Source organism: Myodes glareolus, chromosome 13 (assembly GCF_982192425.1).
Source record: "Myodes glareolus chromosome 13, mMyoGla1.1, whole genome shotgun sequence".
NCBI lineage: Eukaryota > Metazoa > Chordata > Mammalia > Rodentia > Cricetidae > Myodes > Myodes glareolus.
The window spans coordinates 6,667,696-6,695,512 of record NC_142038.1 but is presented as its reverse complement, the minus strand read 5'-3'; the positions used below and the strand labels follow the sequence as shown (position 1 = coordinate 6,695,512).

At 49.2% G+C, this 27,817-nt stretch overlaps 1 protein-coding gene across 8 annotated transcripts in view; it reads left to right on the top strand.

Annotated features, from left to right (window-relative positions):
- Positions 1-27,817, top strand: part of Mbp (myelin basic protein) — a 109,862-nt gene that overhangs the window by 14,343 nt on the left and 67,702 nt on the right. For all 8 annotated transcript variants that reach the window (XM_048419606.3, XM_048419610.3, XM_048419605.3 and 5 more), the window contains exon 2: positions 10,456-10,531. In XM_048419606.3, the coding sequence (XP_048275563.1) occupies positions 10,481-10,531 (51 nt within the window). In that variant the 5' untranslated portion in view covers positions 10,456-10,480. The remainder of the gene's footprint in view (positions 1-10,455; positions 10,532-27,817) is intronic.

Below are 27,817 nucleotides of genomic sequence, written 5' to 3'. Positions count from 1 at the left end.
GCTCTATTGGGTGTCATTGGTTCACCATGCCCAGGGTGTGTGTGGCCCCTGTAATTACCCTGCTGTGCCCTGCTGTGCCAAAGTCATGCTGAACCTATGCCTGTAGTCATAACAATGGTGTGACTACCCACCATTTGGGAAGAGAGATGCGGGAAGACAAAGTTGGGGCTGGCATGGAGGAGAGAGCCCCAGCTCGGGCCCTATGTCCCTGTGCCTGCAAACATGACCAGAACTCCACGGCACCACCAAGAAGTGGAGTGTGCCATCTGGGCCTTTACAGATAAGGAGAAACAGGCGCCAAGTCTCCAGAGCAAGCTAGGGAAGGTGAGACCAGAGGGTGCTGCCCTGGCATGTCTGTTCCTAGAGCCTCGGGTGCTTCCTCTCCAGCCCTTTTCCAACCTGGGTGGGGCAGCTGTGTGGCGCATGCCTGGGATGCAAAGCATACCTGTCACCCAGCCTCACGGAAGCTGGCAGGGTGGGACAGCTCTTCCTCATGACCGACTCAAACAGGACTTAGGAACCACCAGAGATGGCACGGGTCAAAGAGGGAGTATAACAGACACCCAGTGAGTGGCCCTTCCCTGCTCAGATAAGCAGGCCCCCAGGGGTGTGCTGTCCAAGCTTGTCTGGTCTCACATACCTAGCAGCTTCCCGGTGACCCTGTTATTTTCTCCTGGAGAGCTCCATATCTTCCCATAAAAGCTGCCAGAGCCAAGCATCCTTTCTAACCCCACACTTATGGATACATAGTTACAGAAATCTCAAATTGGAGTCTGGAGGGGTGGCTCAGGAAGTGAAGGGCTTGCTGTGCAGTCGTGAAGACCCGATTTCCATCTCTAGAACTCACAGGTATGATCCCAGTGCTGAGGAGGTAGAAACAGGCAGATCCCGAGGACTCCTGGAAGCGTCAGACTAGCCTGTAGTGTGCTGCAGGTCCTAGTGAGAGACCCACTCTCCAAAATCAAGGTGCATAGTGCCTGAGGAATGATGTCTGAAGTCGACCTCTGACCTACACACACAGAGATATAAATATGCACGCACACTTCACATTTACGTACACCTGGCCCTCGAGATGACCCAGCCTGAGCAGGAGAGAGCTGCTCTGTGGTCTCTAATGAGCTGACGCACTGCAGAGGATGTCCTGAGAGCAAGCCTGCAGCCTCAGGACCAGAAGCCTGCTGCTTCACTCTGGGGATGGTTCCGATGCTCTCAAGTGATAAACTCAAGGAATGAGATGGAAACAGGTTTCCAACAGCTTCCACTGGCCTGCAGTTCTGGAACCTTCCTCTAAAATGACCTTCTGTGACCTTCAGACAGTGTTCTGTGCCGTAGATGTACTTAAACCTTACAGGTTTCAAGGACAGGCTAACCGTGAGCAGATGAGGTGTGAATACCCTGGCACTCCAAAGCAGAAATCCCTGCTAGAACCTGGGAGAGAAGCCGTCACTGAGACAGAATGCTCAGGTAGGAGGATATGGGCCAAGGATGTGAGGGAGCCACATAGGAAACACCTTGGATTCATGTGCATGCAGAGAGACAGACCGACAGACAGACAGACAGACAGACAGACTAGGGTGATGAGGAAGAGCTGGAACCAGAGCCAGAGAGGCAGGCATATGACCCTCCCCGTCTGCTGCTACTCAATAGGAAGCAATCTCCAGTCCAAACAGACAGGAGATAGGATCAGTAAAGAGGAAGGTGCAGGGAGAAAAGAACCAGCTGTTCCTAACAATATAGAATCAGTTCCCTCTCTAGGGAACCTAAACAAAGGGAAGGGCTGGGACAGGAGCACGGGACCACTTAGCCCTTAATGGATGCCAGTTTCTGACCCTCACACAGTCGAAGGTGCGGTGTGTGTACAGGACTGGATGGGGGAGGCTCTTAGGCACATAGCCGGCTGTCACTTTCCTGGTTAAAGTAAGTTTATCTTTTGAAGTCCCCTTCCTGCAGCTGTGAGTTAACCCATCTTTTGGTCATGAGTGTGTGTCTGTGTGTCTGTGTATGTATGGGCATAGTATATATGTGACTGTTTGTCTATGTGGATGAGTGTATTTCTTTTTGTATGTGTATATATGAGTGTATATTTGTGTGTATATCCATGTGTGTATGTAGGTATGTATATCTGTGTATATGTGTGTCTGAGTATGTGACTGTATGTCTGTGTTTGTGTATATCTCCGTGTGCATGCATGCATACAGCGGTGTTTAGATGTTGTCTTGGTGATGCTGTTAGCGATTTCCTATGTTCCACGCACAGGGTGTTACAAGAATGTTGATGATAGAGCAATGATTTCATACATGCTGATAAAGAAGAAAGTGAGGAAGAGGAAAGGATGAGACACAGAGAAGGAAAGAGACAAAGACAGAGCAAGCAGACTCAGAAATGACAGGGACACTGAGGAACGAGCCCGGTCACTCAGCCTTTGTTCCCTCTGAGGTCTTTCATGTGGGTCCCCTGCTCTATTACGTTTCTTCCATTTTTCTTTACAAGTCGAGGACACTGAGCCACTTGCTGCCTCTGTGTACCTATCTGTGTCCACATTCTGGGTGGGACTTACTTTATCTGCAGGAGGACAGGCGTGCTACGGGAGATAGCAGCTGAGAAGCTGCCCCATTAGTCCAGACACAACGTCAGTCTATGGCCCTGCGGGCTCTGCAGGGGAGACTGGAGTCTCCAGGGCACAGACCTGCTTAGCCTGGTCACACATACTGTGTGTGCTGCATACTCTGGGAGGAGACCTCTTGTCCTGCATCCAGCCCTCCTGCAAAGCGATATGATGCCGATCTTCTGAAATATTCCCTCTCCCCGCTTTGGATATCCTGCCATGGGGGTCTTCCTATTTCTGGGGTGTTAGTCTCTCTTCCCAACTAAGCTCTCCCCAGGGTTTCCTCCGAAGAAGGCATCTGACCCATGCAGTCTATAGCAACCTTTCCTTCAATGGAATTCTTCTGGATCAGGTGTCTGTTACCTCCCCAGTACCACACTATCTCAGAAGCATGCCACAGTTCCGCCATTGGCACTGGGCACTATTAATCCAGAGGATCCACACATTAGTGGTCTCGCCAAGCATGGGATTCTTCCCATGCACAACAGAACAGTCTCTTGGAAAGTGAAGCCCAGGGAAACAGAGCAGAGCTATTGGGCAGTACAGACAGATACCCACATCTACAAGGCCAGCCAGCCAGTCCCAGTGACTGGTGATAAAGTGCACATGCTGCTGAAAACACAGCTTCAAGTGCTGGAAAAGGCAGAGAAAGGGGCCCCGTAGAGAGATTTAAAGCATTTGCTAACATTGACTCTTCCGGTTTCTCAGTCACAGTTAAAGACGCGTGGGATGGTTTAATAATATCCACCTCGATTGGCATGCTTTGTGCAAGAACACTCTGTGCGTGTCTCCAGATGCAGTGAGTTTTGTCTGTTATGAGTAGTTGAGACCTAGAACAGTACTCGCTGAAGACAGGAAGCCCCTTACCTGGGCAAGACCACATGCAACTGCAAGGGATGCTGGGAAATGGTCTCTACTTGGGTTGCTATGTTGGCAGATAATTACAGGTTCTTTGTCTCAAATAATAAGTAAAGGGTAGGGGCCAGGAAAAGGTCCTTTCCATACATGCATAACAAGAGCTAATATATAATTATTATTCATGTATTTATTGTGTGTGTGTACGTGTTGTGTGTGCATGCATGCACACATGTGGGAATCGGAGGACAGCCATCCAGAACGGGTTCTATTCCTCTACAGTGTGACTCCTAGGGATGGGGATGATCCCCCAGGTCAGTGGTCAGTGCCTTTTAGCCACTAAGCTGTCTCCCTGGCTCCGGGGTCTGTTCTTTCAAAACATCCATAAAAGCAACTTTCCTGGGAAACCTCAGAGTGCTCTCTTCTGCATGACAGATGGGGAAACTCTTTTCTGTAGAAACAAGGTGTCTTAGGCCAGAGGTCTCCATTCCAAATTCTCAGCTCGGCCGTAGCAGTGAAAAAGTGTGGAAGCAAAACAAAGACTTGAGCCAGGAAGGTTTGGAAATTTCAGACGCATAAGTCACGGCTCGTTGATCCTTTATCTACAGGAAGAAAGACAGGTGCTCAGGAATTTAGCTTAATCTAAATGAAACGATGTGATGGATTCGACCTGCTAAGCCTCAGACTGGCCGTCCAGCTTCAGTTACACACCTTCTTGGCCCTGCCATCGGCAGAGATACGCAAAACTCTCAAAAGCCTGGTGTAACTAGAGAGATGACCCCACTCTTGTCTCCTACGCGTGACTTCCTCGTCGCTGGGAACAGAGCTGGCAAGGCTAGTGCCGCAAGATTTCCCAATTCCAAAGGTTTACAGCAATGTGAAGGATGGAGCATATTGTGGCAAAAATAATCCCAATAGCTCCATGGAAACACCTATTTTAGGGCTGCTTTCTTGAACATGAATTCAGAAAGAAAAAAAGAAAAACACATTGTGCAATCAACAGCATGTGATTTTTTTAAAAAAAATGTGCTAAAAACACTTGGAATCTGTGAAATAATACAGCTGTTTGTGTCCAGCAATGTGCAGGACATCTGTGCATCTCTTTGCAGCATGTGCGAGGATGCACTACAGAATATTAACAAGCCTTGCATGCAATGGACATTGTACAATACACACGAGTAGCTCCTGACCATTGCATATTTGCTCCCTGGACAGCAGGAATGACCACTCCTTACATTAGAGCAGCTGTGGGGAGGAAGGACAAGATGGTGTGGAGGACCAATCTGCTGACTACCTGTCTAGAACTGATTTCAATGAGGTTGTTTCTTATAATGAATCTGTTTTATTGAGGTTTTCATAGAGTCCCCTTTGCCAGTATGATTGTGCTAATCCCACAGGTGTGAGGAGAAAGATCACCAACCTAAATCAGGATCAAATTAATTAAAACAGCAATTAATTAAAGCAAACCTTTTCTTTCATGTACAAGCTGTCTCTCTTTAAAGTCAGGGTTCAAGAGATCAGCAACGGACATGGGTAAGATAAGGGTTTTTGTAGTTCAGGAGTAGGGGGTTTCCAAACAGGGGATAGCAAATGCCTGAAATGAAGACGTGGTTGTAAGGTGGTCATAACAAGGTAGTTAGTTACGACAAGGAGGTCATAACCAGGTAGTTACGACAAGAAGGTCATAGCGAGGTAGTTGTAATAATCTTTGGAAACAAAGTCATGGTTGCTGTTTCCTGGGACAGAACAGAACAATTAAAGTTACAGGTGGGGCATAGCCCAGCACTTGAGAAACAGATTTAATCATAAACAGGAAAGAACATAATTTGTCTTTACTATGAGATAGCTTTTAAGTCTAAGATGGAGGCAGAATGGTTGATCAATTGCATTCAGGGTCATTTCAGAAACAGACCAACTCACATTTTTAGAAGACCCTAAGGTCCCTCGGACGTTAGACAGTTGTTCGCCTGTCTCTCCTCCTCACCTCCCCATCCACGGCCCTCAGTGCACTGCCCCCTGCTCTTCCTCCCCTCCCCTCCCCCCCCCCCGTCCACAGCCCTCAGTGCACTGCCCCCTGCTCTTCCTCACGCTCCCCCATCCACAGCCCTTAGTGCATGGCCCCCTGCTCTTCCTCACCTCCCCTCCCCCCCCCCCGTCCATGGCCCTCAGTGCACTACCCCCTTGCTCTTCCCTTCACTGCAGCAGTGGGGTCTGCCTCCTGCCTGATTGCATTATGTAATGTCAGGGTTTCTCAGTGCACCAGCATTTTTGCCCTTTACCCTCCCTTGACTATGGCAGTTCAAGTGGAGGTACCTGCAGCTGGAAAGCCATGTCTCAGCCTCAGCAATATGCTAAAAGCAGAAGGGAGAGAGTGACCCTTCAGCTGGGCACCTTTCTACCCAGGAGACTAGGCCTGAACACTGGAGACAGATGTGAGCAATCTTCCCCTCATACACCCTTACCCTAATTCCAGCCTCATCACCTCTACAGCTCCCAGGTTTTCCAGGGCAGGAAGGGAGCTTGGATCACTTCAATGGCATAGGAGACTGAGGCTCAAAAGAGTGGAGTCTCATCCAAGGATGCCCACTTGAAGGCTCAATCAAGATGGGGGTCTCTCTTGTCCTGTCTGTCCTTCAGAAAGCCCAAGCCCCCTGCAAAATACAAGTGGGCAGATACCAAGGAATCAGGCACCCGAGTCATTAATGCCTCCTACAGACTGGCCAGTGACTCCCCTCCTGCGTATTCCTCCAGGGAAAGTTCAGATATGTAGCTACTTGGGGAGCAAAAAGAGAGCACAGTTGAGACTGCGCTGTCTCCTACCACACTGGGAAGACTGACTGTTCCCAAAGGTTTGTTTCAGCTTCCCCTTGGCGCAGGAGACAATTTAGTATAAATACTACCCAAGACTACCCAAAGTCCTGAGGCTGAAAAAACTGACCGGGATAGAATGTCCGGGTCTTCATGGCATCTGGACATCCCATTTATCCCTGTCCTCTATGTAGAACGTCCTTAGTTATCCAAGGGCAGTCTGAGCATCCACCAGGCTTCCTGAGGAGTCTACGCTTTCACCACGGTTTTCTCTTACTCCAGTAATTATATTCACTGCAAAACTGAGCCTCACAGAAGGCTGGCTGCAGACACAGTTGGCTCTTCCCAGCAGCCCTGCAGCAGCAGCTGTTCAAATTCACAGCGAGGAGCCTGCTGCAGGCTTTAGTAGCTAAGCAGTGCCTAAAGGCAATCATGGGAAGGCTGCCTGTCATCCAGACTAGGAAACAAAGGGCCTACAGGCTTCTTTGTTATCACACATGCCTGCCTCAGGAGGCCATCAGACACCTGCGGTCACTTTATGTCACTTGTCTTTCTTCTACCATTTCATATGTTATGCATGGAAGGCTAGTCTAATCTAATCCGTTTATTTATTACTGTTGTTGTTGTTGTTTGAAAGATAAGGTCTTACAACATAACCCTGGCTGTCCTGGAACTTACCAGGTAGCCTAGGCTGACCTCGGGCTCTTAGAAGCCGTCCTCAGCCTCCCGAGCATGCTACTGCTCCTAGCTATAACTAAGCTTATTGAAAAGCCTGTTTTGTGATTTTGTTATTTTTGGTAGCATTTGTGTCTGATAGCGTTGGGATCGTGACATATTGATCCCATCGTCACCCCAGGTATCAGCTGGAGTCTCACCATGATGGAGCATTAGCTTTGTGGGGCAACGGTTTAGCTTAAAGGGCTTGTGCCAAAGCGGTTCTCCTTTGTCCAGAATATGTAGGTGGCCACACAGTTCCAACTTGGGACAAATCTTGGAGGTTTGTCTTTGGAAGAAAGAAGCATCTTAATTAGGTTTCGCCGACCCCAGTTGGGGTGGGGGGAGGTGACAGGATGAGAAAATGGGGATGGCTGATGGACAGAGACCAGGTGTGGAGGGCCCCGGGCGGTTTAAGATGAGGCCAGCTGGGGTGGTCATGTCATATGGGTTAGGCAGACAGTCCCATAAGCTTTTCCGTGCCTGGGTCTGGCCAGAGGAGAGCCAGGCAATGCTAGTGAAGGGTGCTCTGTTTAGTGATGAATAGACTCATCCTAGCTCCTAAGTAGGAAAGTAGTTCCAGATGTGTCTGTTGTGCTGTTTTTCTAGATTTATATTTTTGACATTACTTTTTTTTTAATCGCACAGAATTAGAGGTTAAAGTTCAGAATAACAGCATTTATTGCTGGACTCACGGTTGACAGTGTACAGATAGCATGGATGCTTGGGTCAGACCCTAGGAAATGGAAGATTCACTTTTTCATACCTTTCTTCTCCATCCATTTTAAGTATCCCGAGCCCCCAGACCTCCATTTCCCAATGAAAGGGCTGTTTCAGAAAAGGTTTCCCAGTTTAAATCAAGACTACTGCTAGACTAGACTTGAATGCTGACATCACCTGTCAAGGCACCCTTACATTTCAGAGACCATGATGTGGAGTCCCCTCTGTGCGCTGTGATTACCATTAATGAATAAAGAAACTGCTTTGGACCTATAGCAGGGCAGAACTTAGGTAGGTGGGGAAGATGAAACTGAATGCTGGGAGAAAGAGGGCAGAGTCAGAGGGAATGCTGGGAGAAAGAAGGGCGGAGTCAGAGGGAATGCTGGGAGAAAGAAGGGTGGAGTCAGGGAGAAGCCATGTAGCCCACCAGAGGTAGACGCTGGAACTTTAGCCTGTAAGCCACAGCCACGTGGTGATACACAGATTAATAGAAATGGGTTAAATTAATATGTGAGAGTCAGCCAGTAAGAAGCTAGAGCTAATGGACCAAGCAGTGATTTAAATAATATGGTTTCTGTGTGATTATTTTGGGTTTCTGGGCAGCCAGGAAGCAAACAAGTGGCCTCTTCCTACAAGACCACACACACCAGATACAGAAATCCCCTGATTCTTCCTTATTGGTAATCATTGCCAAGACTGCAACTTTCATTTCTTCAGCACAGTGGCCACGTCCACTGACGTGGCCTCAAGGGAACCCTTTAAAAGCCTTTCAGAACCACCTGGAGCTGCTAACTTCCATAGACACCAGTGGTTCTCAACCTTCCTAACACTGCAACCCTTTAATACAGCTCCTCATGTTGTGGTGACCCCAATCATAAAATTATTTTTGTTGCTACTTCATACATGTAATTCTGCTACTGTTGTGAATCATAATGTAACTATCTGATATGCAGGATATCTGGTCTGTGACTGCTGAGAAAGGGCCTTTCAAGTCTCAAACAGTTATGACCCACAGGTTGAGAACCACTGATCTGGGCCCTTTCCCTTCCCACAGAAGAAAGTAAGAGTGGCCTCTCTTTTGCACCTGGCTGTGTTACCCCCACACCTGTGGGTCCTGTGCTCAGAGGTGACCGCTGCTCTGTAGACAGAATTGCAACGTAAGTTCACGGTGCTGTGTTCAGTTGTACGGTTGAGCTTTATTCCGTAAAGGGCTTCACAGAGATCAGTGATATGGGTGGAAAAGCAGAGACAGGGGACAGCCATGCTTAATTACTGTCCCATAAGATCCAGACAGGAAACCACACAATTAACACCAGATTGCTGATGTTTCTACACGGATTACAACTGGGGAGTGCCGCACCGTTCAAACAAGAGAAAGCTACTGAGCTTGGGACTCTGCCCTATTCTCTCCTTCTGCAAAGGTCAGATGACAGCTCCTGTTAGAGGCTGGGACACTGGAACTCCAGCCTAGTGACTCCATCTCAATGCTAGCCCAGGCTGGGGGACCACTGAGGAGACACCTGTCCCCAGTTTCCGACGGTGTCAGCTTCCGCTTCTTTACTCTCTCATTCTTCCTTGCCCCTTCCTCTCCTCTCCCACTTCCTTCCCTTTTTTCTTTTTCTTTTTGTTTATTTTTGTTTTTGTGAGTTCTGGATTTTCTTTTTTGTTTTTATACAATTGAGAAAGGAATTCCTATGACCTACAAGAACTATATAGCTACTTGAAACTCAGTCTGCCTTTGAACTAGCTATATAGCTTAGGATGGCCTTGAACTGCTGGCACTCCCGCCTCCACATCCCAAGTTCCGAGATTATGTCGTGTGCTACCACTCACGGTTTAGTCTTCATTAGTTGCAGCGTCCCCCAGGTGTGGGGGAGAAGGAAGTCGGTTTTCGAGCACTTCACTTCCCGTCAACAGTGAGTTTTCAAGAGCAAAGCATGCCTTTTCCTCAGGCTGTGCCATGTGATGCTTCATTCTTCCTTTGGAAGTCTACGCTACTTGACTCTTGGGTCACCTTTCCTGGATTTGGCAGGGGAGCGGGCACTTGAGTGCTCATATCTTTAAGTGACCCTTAACTGATTTCCTGGAAGAATCGGGTCACAGACCGGCTAAGTGGCACTCTGCTGGGGGAGTACTCATGGCCAGGCATGGTTCTGTTGGGAATGGTCTCAACCACACTCTTCAGCCTGTGCATCCTTTGGAAAAGAATAGGTATATGTGTCCTGCTAAGGCTAGGGTTAGAAAACGAGAATAAGGAGGGCGTGTCCTTATCCACTTTATCTTTCCTGCAAATCCTGCACATTCTTCAGATACTTGTACAAGAAACGGCCACGCTCTGGCCTTGCTATGTGCGATCACCCCAACTCTTGAGGAGCAAGAACATCTGTCCTTCTGACTTCTCAGCCATTTCCCCACCCTTTCCCCACTCCACGGTCCACTCTGTTATGAGTTGGAGCTCTGGGTATGTGCCTTGCGTTTGAATAGTCAGCAGGGTTACTTGAGTGGGCAGACATCTCTATATAGATGATCATACGCTCAAATGTTGGTCACCGGGCAGAGTTAGACAGTTGGTGTCATTTTGTTTTCTAGATCTTCCCGTGAGATTCCAAGAGCAGCATTTGTTGACAACGTTGATGTGGCTCCTGAATTCTCAGCGACTGCTGTGGATCGTGGGATTTTTCTCTAGTTAAAGAACACAACAAAAAAATCCAGATGTGTTAACCTTCTAGCTGACACCTTCTCTTCTCTTTTAGTTCCCGAGGATACCGCTGAGGCAATATGGGAAACCACGCTGGGAAGCGAGAGCTGACTGCTGAAAAAGCCAGTAAGGTAGGACCCGGCAGAGGCCGACCCTCCTGTCCTGTGGCCTTGGGCCATCCGAAGATAAAGTGGAGTTTTGACAAGAATGATTTCTGAACGACTGGGTGGAGGATGCTTCCTTGCTGTTGTTACAGATGCTGTGATTCATTTATTCAGGAGGATTGCCTGTCAGTTGGTACATCGTGGCCTGGAAAGAAAATGGAGGTGGGGGGGGATGCAGTTGCACAGAAAGTGGGTGGGGAAATGTGAGAGAGCCGTGGGAAAGAGGAGAAGACTCTGCCTGTGAGTCATTGGACTTACCCTCGGTTCAAATGTTCACAGAACGGAGATTGCAGGTGTTGAAGCACCCGAGATCCGCATCACCACCTTCCCGGTATGGACCGCGGCTCCATACCACCACAAGCTTGGGCAAGGGCCTAGGGGTTAAACCCAAGACACACACACACACACACACACACACACACACACACACACACACACACAGAGTCCAGGTCATTCGCCAAGAGGTGAATGCCAATTTATTTAGTTTTATCCAGAGTTAATATACCTTTTCCCCCAGTGACAGAAATCCCTCCCAGCCAGAGGGGATTGGCGCCATGTGGGAACTCCTCCGCAGGCAGGTGGGCAAGAGGTGTGGGGCAGTGGCAGACAGGTGAGAGGGACCTTGGCACCATGAGCTCTCCCGGGCAGGTTGGGAAATTACCATTCCAAAGTAATACAAGGCCCTACGACTAATTCACCAGGCCAGCAGAGCAGAGCACAGAACTTAGCAGGAAGCTTAGCTGGTTAGCCAAAACAGTCCTTGATTTGCACCCCAGGGAGCAAGGGAAGGCCCGGGCCCTACATGCAGGGTCTATGCTTTCTTGAAAATATGCTCTTGCTGTTCAACATTCCTTATTTGTAAGCAGTATTCCCAAGTTCCACTATCGCCTTAACCTCTGTGCTGAAACTGTGACCCTAGAGACCTGTCCGTGTTCAGTGACGACCCCCATTCCTCATGTTAGCGTACATACAGTGCCTGACTGTTCTGTAGAGGAAGGCCCTGATGTTGGGCTGGGAAGCTAGACCTGAGTCCTGGGTGTGGGCAAAGGGGCTGTAGTTGGGCTGTTTCCTCAGTCTGGTGCTAATTCGGACATCTGCCTTCTGAGCTTGGCTGTCGGAAATGTGGGTAGATTGGGGCCTTCCCCCGTGGAAACAACAGTACCTCTCCCAGTCCCCTCCCACGTCTTGTTCTGCCCTGGCTGTATGTCTCTGAGTCGCCCAGTGGTCCACATGCAGGCGTGAGGTACAAGGCTCCTGCCTCCACCACGTATCCCACACGGGTATGGCCCATATTTGCGCCAGAATTGAGGCTGTCCCCTCTCCCTTTGGAAGTTCACACTGTCAATGACACACCAGTGGATTACAGCCCAGCCACGGCTGGTGGTACTGGTTTTCAGTTCTGTCCCTTCTCCCACACCTTCTACGGCATGACACAGAATATTTGGAAAGCACAGAGAAGCAAGACAGAAAGTAAAATTAGAAACCATTCTTTCCCTCCAGCCAGACAGAACTGGGCACACCAACTTCCTCTCCATGGTGGCGTTCCCTTCATGGACTTTCCTGGTGGAGTTTGACCAGTGCTGTCACTGGTATTTCTGAGTCTCTCCCCACTCAAGATTGTCACATAGACCCCAGGTGGCCCCAGAGTACACTTGCCTCAATTTCTGTTCATTCATTACTCAAGAGTCCGAGGAAATATACTCTTAGCTACTTTTTTATTGTTCTGGTAAAACATCATGACCAAGAAACTTGCAGAAGGAAGGGTTTGTTTGACTATAGTTCCAGAGGGTTACGAATCCACCCTGGTGGGGGAAGTATGGCTGAAAGCAACGGGTGTGCGAGCAGGAACTGGGTGCCAGGGGCTCGCGTCTTGAACCACGAGCACCAAGCAGAGAATGAACTGGAAATAGTGTGGCTCATTTAAAGTCTCAAAGCCCAATTTCAATGCCACACCTCCTCCATCAAGGCCTCACCTCCTAAACCTCCCTAACCGGCACCGCCAATGGATACCAAGTATCCAAACGCCTGTGCCTTGGGGGACATTCTCACCAAACTTGCAACAGTTTTCTGAGCCCACCCACCCCCACCGCATTGTTCACAGGGGAAGGGAAACTGTTCAAACACTTTTTCATTAATCTTAAGCCCGACATAAAACAATATGCCCTGCCACTCGGGACAAATAAGAGCACATTTCAAATGTCCGCTGTTCCTGTCCGGTAGCCTGAGTAGCTTTTATTTAATAACAATGAACAGTAAGGTCAGGCATGTCTGTAGGGCTCCAGTTTGAGTTCCATTTCCACGTCACTCATGGGGGCAATCACACACGACTCTCTGAGATCACCCCCAGAAAGGAAGTGAGAAGGTCTGTGCTTTCTCTCCCTGCTAACACACCACCTGAAAGTTCGGAGCAGGATTCTCAAGCTTCTCCACTACTAGTTTATCAATATGTAAATCACTAGCCAATCAATACTGAGTCAAGTAAAGCAACTCATTACTATAACACAGTTAGCAAGCTCACCGGTTCTGTGGCTATGATTGCCTGCAATGCTGGACCCTAGCAGGGTTAAGGAACACATTTTGGCTAAGCCGGCTAGATTAGGATCTACTCTCACCGAAATCGAAAGTGGAAAGACTGCTCATACAGCACCAGGCTATCACAGCCTGAGATAACCACCTCTCAGAATGACTGATTTGAAATCCCAGCTTCAAGAAGATGCTGTGTCTCCTTCCTGTTGTCTGACACCGTGAAACAACACAGTATACCTTGAATTTGCTTCAGTCTGTCAAAGGAAGATGGCTGAGCCAAAGTGAGTCCTTTCTTAGGCTTCTTTTAAACTTCTTTTAAAGTCCTTACTTTTAAAGTTCTGATGACTTATAAACCAGAGCCTTAAAACAACGGTTCCCATATGTATTTTCATATGTAAGAGTTCTTTTCCGATTAAACATCGGCTTTGTGTTGCTCTTCGGAGTCCATGAAAAGGCCCTCTGCTGCAAAGGATCCTAGCTGTGCTCTAGCGTAACGAAGGCCCTGAAAAGAGAACGCACTCCCGGTCATCATCCACCACTGATCTGGAACCATGAACTGGGACTGGCCCAGGGAACTCCAGGCCCCCCTGTCCCCTGAAGAATTCCCCTCCTTCCACACTGAGATGCAGGGACAACCCAACGGCTCTTCCCTGCCCCTCCTTACATCTTCAGCTGCACAGCCAGATGCCAATAGTCTTGTCAGTTTGCCTATGACCGGCCACTTAACAAGAGACTCCCTCAGTGACTCCACTGTGATGGCTCCCTATGTCTCCAAGGCTTGAACACCCCAGTACAGCAAGTCCTCGGGTACATCTGGCTGATAAAACCGTTTATCACTCCTGTGCTACACTGAGCCCTTTCTCTTAAACACTCCAGGCATCGTTGGTCATGGGGAAGAAAGCCAGGGTTCTCAGCTGCTTCTTTCTGTGCCCCACACTCAAGTCTACTGAACCAAGTTTTCCCAGAGGGAAACACAGCCTAGGAATGTCATCATGGCTTCTCCTACTGAGGAAGACCTCTAGGAAGCTAGGGGAAGGTCAAATGTGCCATGCTGTGATATGGGCAAGGCCCTAGCTGAGACTCTGCCCATTCCACTGGAGAAGAGGGTTCTAGAGTCCCATAGAGGAACAGAGAACACTGGTTAGGGGGGCTGGGGCCTGGGCTCCTGAGTCACAGTGACAATGACACAGTCTCCCAGACTTTGTGTCAGTTCCTCCAAGTGCCATTCCTGCTTTCAGAATGGGGAAGTTCCCATCTTCTGTGTCTTCCGTCATCAGCAGCTGCATTTGCCAAATGTTTGCCCATCTGTTTGTCCTATGCCGTTCCCATCTATGCTCTGGCAATTTGGAAAACCTGGCTAGTTTAGGGAATACACGCAGGAAGCAGTTGGGTGAACCACACCCCTGAAAGCCTATTGGGATGGACTGATCCCAGGAGCTAAAAGCAGCCTCCTGCCAGAGATGCCCCAGCTCAGCTGTCCTTGGTATTAGAGAAGGCTAATCCCTCAATCATTTTCTTTCTCACAGGTCATAGGGCAGATGGCTGGGGTCCAGAAGTCCACAGGGTGGGTCTCCTGTCAGGCCTTGTAAGCTCCACCTTCTCTGTGTGTCTCCCATGGCCCCCTGTATGTAATTATGTCTTAACTTCCCCTTCTCGTATTGGAGCAAGGCCTACACTAGGAGCTGAAGCTTAACTGGGTCTCCTCTCTGACAGGCCCATCTTTAAACAGTTGTTTTCTGAGGTGCTGGTGGTTAATATTTCAGTCAATGGATTGGGGGGGGTAGACAATTCAGTTCTCAACCGATGTACTATTTGGTAAATTCTGGTAAGGACTGAGCAGTTGAGAGATTAGGGAAGAAACCCTTTAGGCTAGCTTGGCATTTGGCCTCAGCATCTGTGCCTTCCCTGGGAAGCTATCAGCACCTCCTGTTGAGAAGATGCCACAGCACAGCCCAGTCTATCATCCTGTCTCTCGGCTCTATCACACAAGACACCTCAAGAACTAACCTGACCCACAGGACAGGCTCCTATGTTTTGTCTAGCACAACATGGAACTCATAATTCCTAAGTGGCTACCACTCCTTCAAAGTCCAGATGTCTACTGGGGGAGGAGGGAGGAGTTGGATTAGTTCATTCGTATATTCTGTCATGCATCCATGAATGTGTGTTTAACACTGCTGGACTCTGATGACATTGGTCTACAGTCACTTGAGGACCATGAAGGAAGTTATACTCTGAACAGTAGGACAGTGACACAGAGCACACCTGATTCCATCCTCAAAGCACCTCACCACCTAATGAGGTCCAGGGGGATTCTGACATCCACTGCATTAGGAGGCATGATGGGATGCAAAAGGGCAGTGGTGCTGGTTAGTTTCCACTGTCATACGTGACACATGGGAGGGGGAACCTCAGCTGAGGAACTGCCTTGATCAGATGGCCTGTGGTCATACACGTGAGGGATCATCTTAACTAATGACTGATGCATGAGACCCCAGCCTGCTATGGGCAGCACCATCCCTAGGCAGGTGATCCTGCACCATGTAAGAAAGCTAGCTGAGCATGAACTGGTGAGAAGTCTAGTAAGTAGCATTCCTCCAGGGTTTTTGCTTAAGTCTCCTCTTGAGTTCCTTCCCTGGTTTTCATCACTGGTGGATTGTCACCTGGAAGTCAACATGAATTTGCATTATGGTCCAAATGTTTTATCGCATCACCAGAAAGGAACTAGAGCAGTGCTGCAGAACAGGATGTCAGAGCGAGCCTGGAAGATCCTCAGACCTTAGGGAAGACATCAGAGCAAGCCTGAAAGAGTCCCAGACCTTAGGGAAGAGATAAGTACCTTTGCAGATCTGAGGATTGGTCCAAGCCTGTTAAGATACTATCAAAAGAAAGAAGAGACTTTGGTATTCACAGTAGCATCCTTTCCCACAAACCTCTTCGAAATGTTGGAGGCCATGGGTTCTGTGACTCAACTATATGCCAACTGTTTACACAGGGAGATACTGTGTCCTTAAAGATTCTGGCTCTATTTGATCATCATGCTCAAATAGAGGCTGCTGGGGACCTGGGTCCATTTTAAGGGTTGCTGTTGTTGAGAGATAAGCTAGCATCTTCACACCCCTGGAATCTGCATTTTTTTTCCCAGAGTACTTGGGCGGAGTAAGCCGTTGTCCCTCAGCACATGGGGGTAAGGGTGACTTTGCTACTGAGAAGTCAGCCTGAGTGACATCCCAAAGGTCGGCTGCTTCCCAGAGGCACAGAGACATAGGTGCCATTGTTCCTTAGATCAGCGTCCTACAGAGAAGAGGTGCCAGCCACCCTGTGAAGTACTGAGAACAGATTCATCGCTAGAGGCAGTCCATAGATGAAGGAGGGTGAGAAGAAGAGGCTGTGGGCCAGGCAGGACAGTACAAGTCCCTTAGGGCACCTCTGCCTTCAAGAGAGGAGCCTGGTGCTTGGCCACACTGACCATAGTCTTTGAGGAGACACCACCACTACCACCACCACCAGCAGAGCTCAGAGTATGCTGTCCACCTCAACAGACTTCACCAGCTTTCTTCTGTTGATGAGCGGGAGTCACTGGGAAGTTCTGGCCTCTGGAGCCCTTTGTGTCCTCCCCCAACTTTCTCTGTGGCCTCCTTTCCCACCCACATGAAAGACTGTTCTAGAACTTTTCTTGGACATTAGAATTCTCTAACTTTGACCCTTTCGCAAACAATTTACATACTTAATCATTGTTCCAATCCCACTCTCTCTCACTGAGACTGATATTAAAGTGACATTCTGAGACATGAAACACTTGTTTGCAAATACAGGCAGAGTTGTCAGAGCAACACCAAGCTTTCCGATGAGATGAAAAGAGCATCTTTCACTCTGACAGGGAAAACCTGTTTCCATGAGAATGCTGGCACCCCAGCTGCAAGGGGTGTTCTGACTGCTCCTCAAGGCCACTCTAGATGGAGCTTCACACCATGCAGTGACCATCACCCGGGAAGTGTGCTGTCAGATCTATAGCTTTCCAGAAAGTTCTGTTCCTTCCCTCGCACCTGCCTCAGGAATGAGTGGTGCCTAGCTTCCAACCAGCTTGGCTCATCATGGCTCTGGAGTCTTCTCTCCTCCCCACAGATGTTCAGTCCAGTCAGAGCAACCATGTTTGTCAGTCCTGCTGGTGTCCCGTCACATCTTGCTGGATGGCTGCGTGAACAGTAACTAGCCAAGCTGTCTGGAATGTTCCAAGAGCTGCTGGGCCCAGGTGGCAGTGAGTGACACCTAAGACAGTGTGGCGAGAGCAGGGACTCTATCCTCAGTGCCCAGAGGATGCTGGGGAAAGGGACAGAAGCCTGACACTCTAGAACTGCCAGGCCAGGCTGTTCTCTTTTTTCTACTTCATTCTTCACTTGTCCATACCCATCTCCATCACAGAAGAGGAGCAGGACGTGCCACAGCACGGCCCCCTTCCAGACTCACACCCACAGCGTGTGAGAAGGCTGTGTGCACTTGGTGGACACCGAACCCGCTGGGGAATTAGACTTTTTCCTGGGCAGGTGGAGTCCCAGGTGCTTTTCCTCTGTGGTCAATTAGAGCACAGGCTTCTCTCACAGCCTCCCGCTCAGAGGAGGACCACAGGGTTGACTCCAGCATGCAGGTCCACGGCAGGTGTTCTGCTTGTCTGAGAACTGGGGACACAGACACCTTTGTAAACCAAGGTCGACCACAGGTCTCATCAAAGAGGATGTAATTATTAACATGGTGTGTAATTAGCAAACATATCCAAGGCCTCCACACCCCTATGGAGAATGATGCCTCTGGTTATAAAGCCACCTCAAGCACTGTGGATTTGAAGCCGCAACCCAATCACAGGTCTGAAAACAACCCCAGGCTTTGCAGTCCTCTGGGTTCAGGACCCAGCAAGCAAACATTGTCTCCAGCTGGCCATTAGGGACCTCCAACCCTTTTCACACTTTCTCTCTGAGTTCACCCTGTACAATCAATGCTCAGCAGAGCCAGATCTGTGAGTCTTGGGGTGACATCAATGTCCTGAAGAGCCCTGGACTCCAGTTTGGGCCACAGACATTGGAAGACTGAGAAATCCCTGGGCCACGCAGAACCCAGGGGAGAGAACATCTGTTCTTCAACCCACATTGAAGGATTTTGGTTGGCTCACTGGCTGCCTGTCTGTCTGGTTATTTTGTTCAGTTGATAAATTGGTTGGTTTTGTTTCATTGATTGTTTAGTTAGTTGGTTGACTGGTTGGTTGGTAGGTTGGGTGGGTGGGTGATGACGTGGTTGATTAACTGGCTGTTTTTGGGTAGTTAGTTGATTGGTTTTATTGATTGGTAACTTGGTTAACTAGCTGATTGGCTTTGATTGATTGGTTGTTTGACTTACTGGTTAGTCTATTGGTTGGTTTTAGGTTGGTTTGTGTTAGCTGATTGGCTAGTTGACTTCATAGTTTGTTTTTATTAGAAACTGTGTCACTGTAAGCTTCTGTCACAAAGCTTCAGGATGCAACAGTTGATAAACATAAATGGTCTATTTGGCACTGGCTGTTAAATGTGAACACCATAGATGTGAAAGCAGCATAAACAGCAAGGTGTGCTTGCTTCCCAGATTTAGGCACAGGGGGGCCTTGGAGTACAGACGAAACTGGCTGGTATCCAGGAATCAGAGCCCAAAGCCCTGAGGGCCCCCCATGCTCACCTGCAGGAGCCCTGATAAGAGGCCAGATGTCAAAGATACAACTGTCATTAGAGATGGGGTGCCCCATCCAGAGCAGGGCGAATGGTGTATCGGAAGCAGGGTAATTAAGTTCATGAAGGACATACGTCAAATCGTGTCCCATTCAAACCTGGGCTCACACTTGACTGACAGCAGGAAGGCCACAAGGCAGAGCAGGTGTTCATTCACAGCCCTTGGTGACCCCCCCAAAAGTGCCACCATGCCAGGTCAGAAGGGTAGGGCTTAGTCTGCCCACTGTGGAAGCATATTCATTGCCCCCTTCAGATGTCGCAGGATGAGAGGTATATGATTGAACGCAAGCTGTTTCCATGACAACTGGCCTACTCCCCTGCCCCCTTGTGAACCTCACTGGGCATTGCCTATTATCCCAGGCTGGGAAGGTCCAGAGATGTCACCGTAACTTTGAGGACACGCTTACTTCAGACTCTGGAAGTGCAGAGTACACCCTTTATAAGACGTTTTCTCTGCTAGGAATCTGGCTTGTAAAGCTTCACATTCGGAAACAAGAGGGACTTTTTAAAGATAATTTTTATTGTTTTAGGAGTGTGTATCCATGTGCGTGCACATGAGAACAGGTGCCAGAGGGCAAAGGTCTGGGATCCCCTGGAGCTGGAATTACACGCAGTTATGAGCCACCTGATGTGGGTGCTGGGACCTGAACTTTGACCTGCTGTAAGTGCAGCGTGCAGTCTCAACCCCTGAGCCATTATCTCTCCTGTCTCGGGAGCAAGAATTTTAATATGACAGAATACACCTGTGAAAAAGTGTTTCCTGTTTGTAAATATGTACATGTGATGGAGGGGGTGAGTGAGAGGCGGCATGCACTGTATACATATGTGATGGTGTGAATGTCTGTGTGTATATGTAGAACATGTGTCTGCCTGTGTGTATGTGTGCTCTGTTCTATATGTGTATGTGTATATATTGTGATGCATGCTATATCTATGTGTGTGTGTGTAGTATATACATACATATGTGTGCAGGCATGAGCACTGTGTGCATACATGCTATGTGTATATGTGTGTGCTCTATTGCTGTGTGTATGTGTGCTATATGTGCATGTGTGTGCTATGTGTGCATGTTGTGCTGTGTGTGCTGTGTGTGTGTGTGTGTGTGTGTGTGTGTGTGTGTGTGTTTATATTGAGGATATGATTGTGTCTAGATATGGCCTGGCAGGACTCCCCTCTCAGATGCCGGTCCTGAACCTCTCTCCGTCCACTGCAGGAGCAGCTTCTCAGTCTCAGTTCTCAGTTCTGCAGCTGGATGATTCAAACCCACTTCCCGATTGCAGTTTGACGCCTGCATTAATCTAAGAATCGCACTTTCAAAACGTAATCATCGGGCAGTTATGGAGAAAGTTCAGCTTTGTGCTTCTGGCTCTGGTGCGTGCAGCAGAGGCCTCATTTCTTAATGTCTCCTAATTGTACTCCGTAATCCTAAGCAACCAAACACACCTTAGTAAATAAACAAGGCCGGCTCCAGCCATGCAGGCAGCCTGTGGTGGTTTAGGATCCTTGCCACAGAGATTATTCACCCTGTACCAGTTCGTAACTGTACTGAGTCATGTGACAGGAAAACCGTGTAGGTGAGTGGGGGTGGGAGGAGAAGCGATATTAGGAAGTGTTGAGAGGATTTTTTTCTCCCTGGCAATCCCCATGAGGAGAGAAGAACACACTCTGAGCTCCCTCGTCCTCATCTCCCAGAGCTGGGGTCTGGTCTCCGAAGCATATGGCCGCTGCTAGGGCCTTTGGCTTGTGCTGTGAGCCCTCTTGCCTCACTGAGTAGTGGCACCTCACCTCAGTATATGGAATTTCAGTGACTTAATGCTGGGTTCATCCCGGGATGGAAGAGCCCCTCCCATACACTCGTGGTATAGAAGGGTGTAGAGTTCTTCATCCCTTCCTCCTGTCATGGGAGAAGGTTCCGTGTCAAAGTTTTACACTGCACCTTAGTCCCTGGGTGTTACATGCCTTTCCCTCTTGCTCGCAGCAGTCATAACACCCTCTTTTTTTTTTATTTAACAAAAGAACGTAGTGATTGAGGTAGCATTTATATCTAAGCTTTTCAAATAACATAAATTAAAATAATTGGAGGTTGATTTTGGCTTTTTAAAGTAGACTATTTGGGAGATTTCAAAAGGAAACAGCATAGAGTTTGGAACTGCTTTTGATAAGTCCTTCTACAAGTGGGCCCTTTCTGACTCACTGCCAGTCCATCATACCTCAGCACCCTGAGCAGGGACAGCCCAGCCCAGCCTTGAGAAAGCCAGCCTTCTGTATCTCACTCCTGAGCATGCAGAACCTAGGGTTAAACCAAACGAGGGGCTTGACTGATGTTCTAAAGCCACGATTCTCTCAGCACTTACAAGTCTCATTTCCCGACTAACTCAGGAAACCCCATGTGCATGCTTCCTGGGTTGTCATGTGACCTGTGTGGATGAGCAGAAAGCTCTAGAAGATTTTTTCAGAAGGCCTTTACAACTTGGATCTTCTGGTAACCACATTGTGGTGTGATTTTTTTTTTTTTATCAGTACCTGTGAACCAAGAAATATCTGGGGCATGGGCAGCTCCCTCGGAGTGCATTTTTGCAAAGAACACCATGCTGGTGAGTGAGGAGCTGGCCCCAGGTGATCTTGGTGAGCGGCAGCTCTTTGCTGTGTGAGGGGAAATTCTCAACCCATAGTCCATTTCTTTCCAAAACTCAAGTGATTTGTTCTGCCGTGGTTGTGTGGACGCGGCGCCAGCCTGATGTGTTTCCCCAGCCCTCCCAGCAAGCTAACATCGGCTCGCTGTTCGCACAACTCACTCCGAGGCCTCAGGGCCACAGGGATGGCTTTGAAGGATGCCCTGCTCCTGGGGTAAAATGGAAAGTCCATTTCCCAACCTGGGTGTGGTTCTTTGAGGCAAAGGAGTGGAATGCAGCCGCAATGGCAAAGTCTGTTTGTCTCTCTCTGTCTCTGTCCTTAACCTTGCAGCACTGACACATTCAAACCTATTTTTTCCTAAACACTTTTATTTTTACCTTTCCAAGGATCTGGAAGTTCAATGATGCCCACATTGACTGTACTGGGTTTGCCCACACGACCTTGCTGGGCTTGCAAGTGGTAGGGGATCCCTGGGAGAGCCCATATGTCGGAGAGCAGTGTACAGTCAGAAAGACATCTGTACTCCTGATATATTGGAGCTGTTGTTTTAAGCAGAGGTAGGCCTTAGCTCAAAGACGGGCCTTGACTTGAAGGATTAAGTAAGGGACCACTCAGCGGCATAGAGGGCTGCTGTAAAGGAAGTGGGCCAAGACAGTCTTGTGTGTGGCTTTTGCCTTCAGAAAGAGATTGGAGGTTTTCACCACTTTATTCTATCCTAGAATGTGGGCTACTTTTTAACTGAATAAGTGTCCTTCTGTGAGTTATTTTTTTAATTACCGTTCCGGCTTCTATAAGGCCATCATCATTCAAGCATATAAAGTATTCTAAGCAAATCCCTGCCGTGCCCCTCCGTCCTCTGCTGTCTCACACCCCACTTCTGTTCATCCCCTCAACATCCAGTCAGTTTCGCTTCTGTCTCATGCTGTCTGTGTGATTCTGTGTACCTGCATGAAATCCAGGGCCCACAACATGGAGAAAGCATGTGGCGTCTGTCTTTCCGGGACTGACTTAAGTCACTTAGTGCTGAGTTCCTTTTAGGCTCACACCAGTCACGAAATTCACTGAGCATCAAGCTGTAGTTGACAGCGCCAGGCCGAGCTGATACATCCGTCTCTCCTCCCCTTCTGAAGGGACCATCCTTCCCACGCACTGGGCAGCAGCAGCCTTCAGGAATAAACAGCCAGGTATCTGTGCTCCTAAAATAGAAGCCAGTTTGTCCAGTTGCATAAGAGACCTCAATAAGCAGTTTCAGTGCCACGCTGAGTAATGTTTATCCTGCTGTGACTTCACGAAGCCGGCGCTTAAACAAAATCCCCAGCGCGTTCCTTTGCATTCATCATTCAAAGACCTCTGCGCTCTTAACCGCGCCCCAAAGAGATCTCCCGAAGGCAGTGCTTTAAGCTCAGATGTCACAGGACTCAGCTAAGGTGTTTCTACAGGTTGTAGCTAAGAGCTGCATGAAACCAGACTGCTTTGCCGGGGACTCAGTACACTAAAGCTCTCGTTTCACGCAAACCTGCAAATAGACCCTTGACAAGTGTGGGGCATTTTTCCTCTAATCTTTTCTTTTGCCTTTTCAGTGCTGGGGGTGGAGTCTGGGTCCTCTTATGCTAGACAAATGCTCACCACTGAGCTGTAAGCCAGCCCTATTGGTGTGTGTGTGTGTGTGTGTGTGTGTGTGTCTGTGTGTGTGTGTGTGTCTGTGTGTATGTTCATGGGTGTTTAACACCTTCGCTAAGATGCTGTTCATATACTACAGACTGGAAATGTTCAGTGCACTTGAAGGTATCCACAGCTGTGCATGCCACCATCATCTGAAATGCACCCCATTTTAGAACAGTGACTCACACAAATCACATCTGCCCCTCCACTATCACCCCACCCCACCCCTCAGAGGTCAGGTCCTCTGTCTCTACATTTCCCCATTATAGTAGATCACACGGATGAATTATCTGGGTGGCCTTTTGTGTGCGGCTTCTTTCCCAAAGCGTTACATTTTGAAGGTTTGTCCTGCTATCCCCTCTCCTCTCCTCTCCTCTCCTCTCCTCTCCTCTCCTCTCCTCTCCTCTCCTCTCCTCTCCTCTTCTCTCCCTCTCTCTTTCTCTCTCTCTCTCTCTCTTTCTCTCTCTCTCTCTCTCTCTCTCCTCGCTAACTGCTAACTGCAGTTCCATTGTTGAGATACCTTCTGTTTTAATTGCCTGCTCATAGGTTTCTGGGTATATGAGATGCTTACTCCTTCAAATTATTTTTGTTAATGCTTCTGTGGCTAATTATGTGTGTTTAGATAGACTCATAGTTCATTTCTGTCAAGAATACACCTAGGAATCGAGTTGCTAATTCATTGTTCGCCTGTGTTGAATTTTTTGGGAAACTGTAAAACCATTCCACAGCAGCTCCCCCATCTGACATGCGCGTGAGATGGGTCTGAGAGTCCTACCATTCCTGCTCACAGCTGAGGTCCATTCTGACATGTCTACCAGCTGGGTCTGAGAGTCCTACCATCCCTGTTCACAGCTGAGTCTGGAGGACCCCATCTGTCATGTCTACCAGCTGGGTCTGAGGGTCCCCATCTCCGCCCACAGCTGAGTCTGGAGGACCCCATCTGACATGTCTACCAGATGGGTCTGAGGGTCTCCATCCCCACCCACAGCTGAGTCTGGGGTCCCATCTGACATGGCCTTTCTGTCTTAGTAACTAAAGTCCCCTCTCACCCCCAACCAGTCTCTGATGTTGGCATCTGACTGCTCTCAGATTCTTTCAAGAGTAGAATTTTGGTCACTTCAGGAACACTAACTGCCACCAAGTGTATTAGAACATGAACATAGTTACACTGTCTATTCTTCTTTTTCTAGACTGAGCTCCTTGACAGAGGTGGATTCACCCCTCAGAATATTTGCCCCTAATTGTGATGGTTGGAGGAGCCACAGGCAGGTGGAGGGCAGAGGACAGGAGCAGCTGCTGAGCCTCTCCAGTCCCATAGCAGAGCTGCTCCACCCAAAATGTCACCTGTGCCTGATGTGTGCACCCTGGCCCAGGGAGGACCATGTGAGGGTGACTCTAGCCTCACTTCTGCCTGAGGGGAGGGGCCTACCCCTGGCCAAACTGTTGGTGTAGACCAGTGTCTTTCTTTTTAAAACTTTGTTTGTTTGTTTGTTTGTCTTTATTATGGGGGGGGGGTGTGCACACGTGTGCTTGGTGCCATGACATAGAAGTTTTCAGGATCCACGCCCCTCCTTCAATCCTGGGGTCCAGGAACCAAACTCCTACCGTCTGAACTGACTCCCCAGCCCCTTTGCCAGTACCTTTGCTATTTATCGTAACTCAGCGTAGAGCCGGAATAAGAACAGAATCTGCTTTAGGGAAAGTAAAGTCTGCTGTGGCGGCACAAGCTTGTCATCTTGGCATTTTATGGAGTTAGGAGCATCGAGAGTTCGAAGCCATCCTCACCAATCTACTGTGTTTGAAACCAGTTGTCTATTCCAGAAAGAGAGAAGAGAGGGAGGCTGAACAGCAAATCCAAACTTCCTTTCCCCTAGAGCTTTTGACTCCAGGCACAGGACCTTTTCTGGCCCTAATCCTTCAGTACTTTAATGATTTCTGCCAGTTTGTTGCCAGATTTAAATTTTAAAGTGTGTGAGGGGTCTCTCCATCACATACTAACCCAGCAGGCATGCGTGTGCTGCACACGTGGGCTATGGGAGGTGCTTCACCTTGCCTGTGTCACATGGGGCTCAAGGAGTTGCTTCCTTTCGGAATCTAGAGCAACTAAGGCCCGGTGGGGTCCCCACGGAGGCTCAAGTGGGAATTTGGATTGTGCCGTGTGAAGGAGGAAGGCAGAGGCCAGAAAGAGAGGGACTTCCCTGAACCTCAGTGTGTCCTGGAAGGGAGCAGCGCCTCAGCTTCAGCTTCCTGATCTCTGACCCAGGTGCTCACAGTGGACACTAAACTCTGTCCCCCCCAGTGTGTAGGAATGTGGCCTTAGCCTGCCCCGCCCCACTCTGCTGTGATGATTGACACCTCACTTCCCAGCATTGTCATAGGCTTATCCATAGCAGCTCAGCAGCCCTTCCACCTCAGGGCCCCAACATGGTGGCTCTTTGTCTGTGAGACCCTAGGTGGGATTTCCTGGTCACTTTGGAACCTCTCTTCTGCTCCCTCCACCCAAGCCAGGCCTGGAGGTCAGGAACGGCAGATTCCCTAAGGGCTGCAGAGTGTGCACCCTCCTCAGGCATTGCGTTCCAGATCTGTTGCTCTGCAGGTTTCAGCCATGGCCCTGGGCCTCTGACTCACCTGTCGACTCACAGACTTGCCTTTCTGGGAAGGCCATGGCAGGGTGCCCTGGCACAGCCCAGATCCCACAGCCCTGTGGCTGAGCACACACCAGAGTTCCCAGTTCTCAGCCACAGGCAAGGCCAGGAGCCACGAGGCCTGAGATGAGCGTGTGCTTGGCCACCCCTAGTTCCAGCCAAGGTACTAAGTGACCACTGGAGAGGGAGTAGCAGGACCTGCCAGCCGGAACCTGCTGAACAGAGGGAGCAAGGGGGGGGCGCTTTGTTACTGTCCTGCAAAGAAGACACACATGCCCTCTACCCCAGGGCCAGGAGATGGGTCCCTGCTTATGGATACTTGTAAGAAGTTACCCCCCATCCTCTTTATCCCTCATGTAGCGAGGAAGGTTGCCAATCTCATAACCTCTGATGAGCAGTCTTCAAATACTTTAATGTTTATTCCCCCACCCGCCGTGAAAGCAAATTTTAGACACTCACGTTTATTTAGACGTTGTTTGTTTACAGACTGAATGTCATGTGACCCTGAATTCACTGTGTCTGTGGCCAAGGACAGTCTTGAGTCTTTGACCACCCCCCCCCCCGCCTGTACCTCCTCTGTCTGAGATTACAGTGCACACCACCACCCCCTGTCTGTGTGGGACTGGGGATCAAACTCAGGGCTCCATGAACGCCAGGAGCCACCCTGCCCACGGAGCCACATCTCCAGCCCCCTAGCGTTTGTTTCTACATGAAGTGACGTTGTCGTCAGGACACACACACAGCCAGGCTTGTCTGCCCTGATGACCGCAGGGGTGTATCACTCTGCCAGCCTCTGGGGTCTCTAAGTGAGCACCCCTGCCTTGAATGCTAGCTGCTGCTTTGGGGCTTAGGTATCAGACAGAGATGCCTCAGGGTAGCCAAAGTCTTGGGCATCCTAGATGGCAGGTGAGGGGTTCACTTGTGTCCAAAACCTGTTCCTTATTGACCCATTGTGTTTTAAGAGGCTCGAAATTCTTAACAATCCATTCTTTCATGTCCTGTGTAAGTTAGTCTGTGGTGGCCATGGCTCAGAGTTCGGCGCTCAACCGGCTCTTCAGTGCGCCCCTCAGTGACATGTCTCGACATCATTGCTCTCATGAGGGTTCTCCAGTCTGAGTCAGAACATTGTAGCCTCCTCCCCTCCCAGAGCCTCTTCAGCTACCTTCCAGAACTTTACAGAGTGTGTATAAACACGTCATCTGACCATTCCCCACAAGTTTGTCACCACGAGGCCATTAAATCCTCCAAAAATGCAAGGGGAACCACCTGCTCCCGGTGAGTGACTGTGCCTCGGAACCCTGCGGGGGAGCGCGTGCGTGAGTGTACCTGTGTGTGCCCCTCCATGGTATGCTAGTAGCTATACCAACTACATGTCATCGTTGAATGGCAGGTGACACTCCTCTGTGGTGGGTGTGTCACACGTGTCTGGACACTGATTACTGAGGAGCGTGTGACCAGGTGACCGGTCCCGAGTAACACCTGGGTCCCTCCACTGTGTGGTGGCTGCAGCTCCTTCTCCTTTATTCCTTGCCTGGGGTCTCGTGAAGACCCACGGTGGAGAGCAGGTCTGGAGAGGACAAAGTGGAGGATGGAGATGAGGCTCAGAGCACTGGTCCCTCCTCCCTGGTCTCATGCCAGCCCCACTCGGAGACCATGGGAAGCTGCTGCCTGCATTTAAAGGTCAAAGTTCGTTGAGGTTTCTTTTCCGTGTTTTCCTCACAGAGAAAATGGGATTGCTTACTGACTCGTGATATGGTAGGAGTGCAGAAACTCCTTAGTACCCAGACTCAACTCTTCTCTCTCCACTGTCTTCGGCTGTGAGCATTTGTCGGAGGCTGACTGAGGATGGGCTAGCTTCCTGTGGGTTCAACAACAGTCACAGAAATCGGAGACATTCCCACCAGACTTTTATCTTACAGGGTTAAGGCACTCGCTGGCTGTTCTGAAAGGCCAGAGGGAACGGCTCCCTGCTCGCCTGGCTCCAGGTGGCACCATTGTCTTCCTGGCTTGTGTCTGTGTCACCACCATTTCTCCTG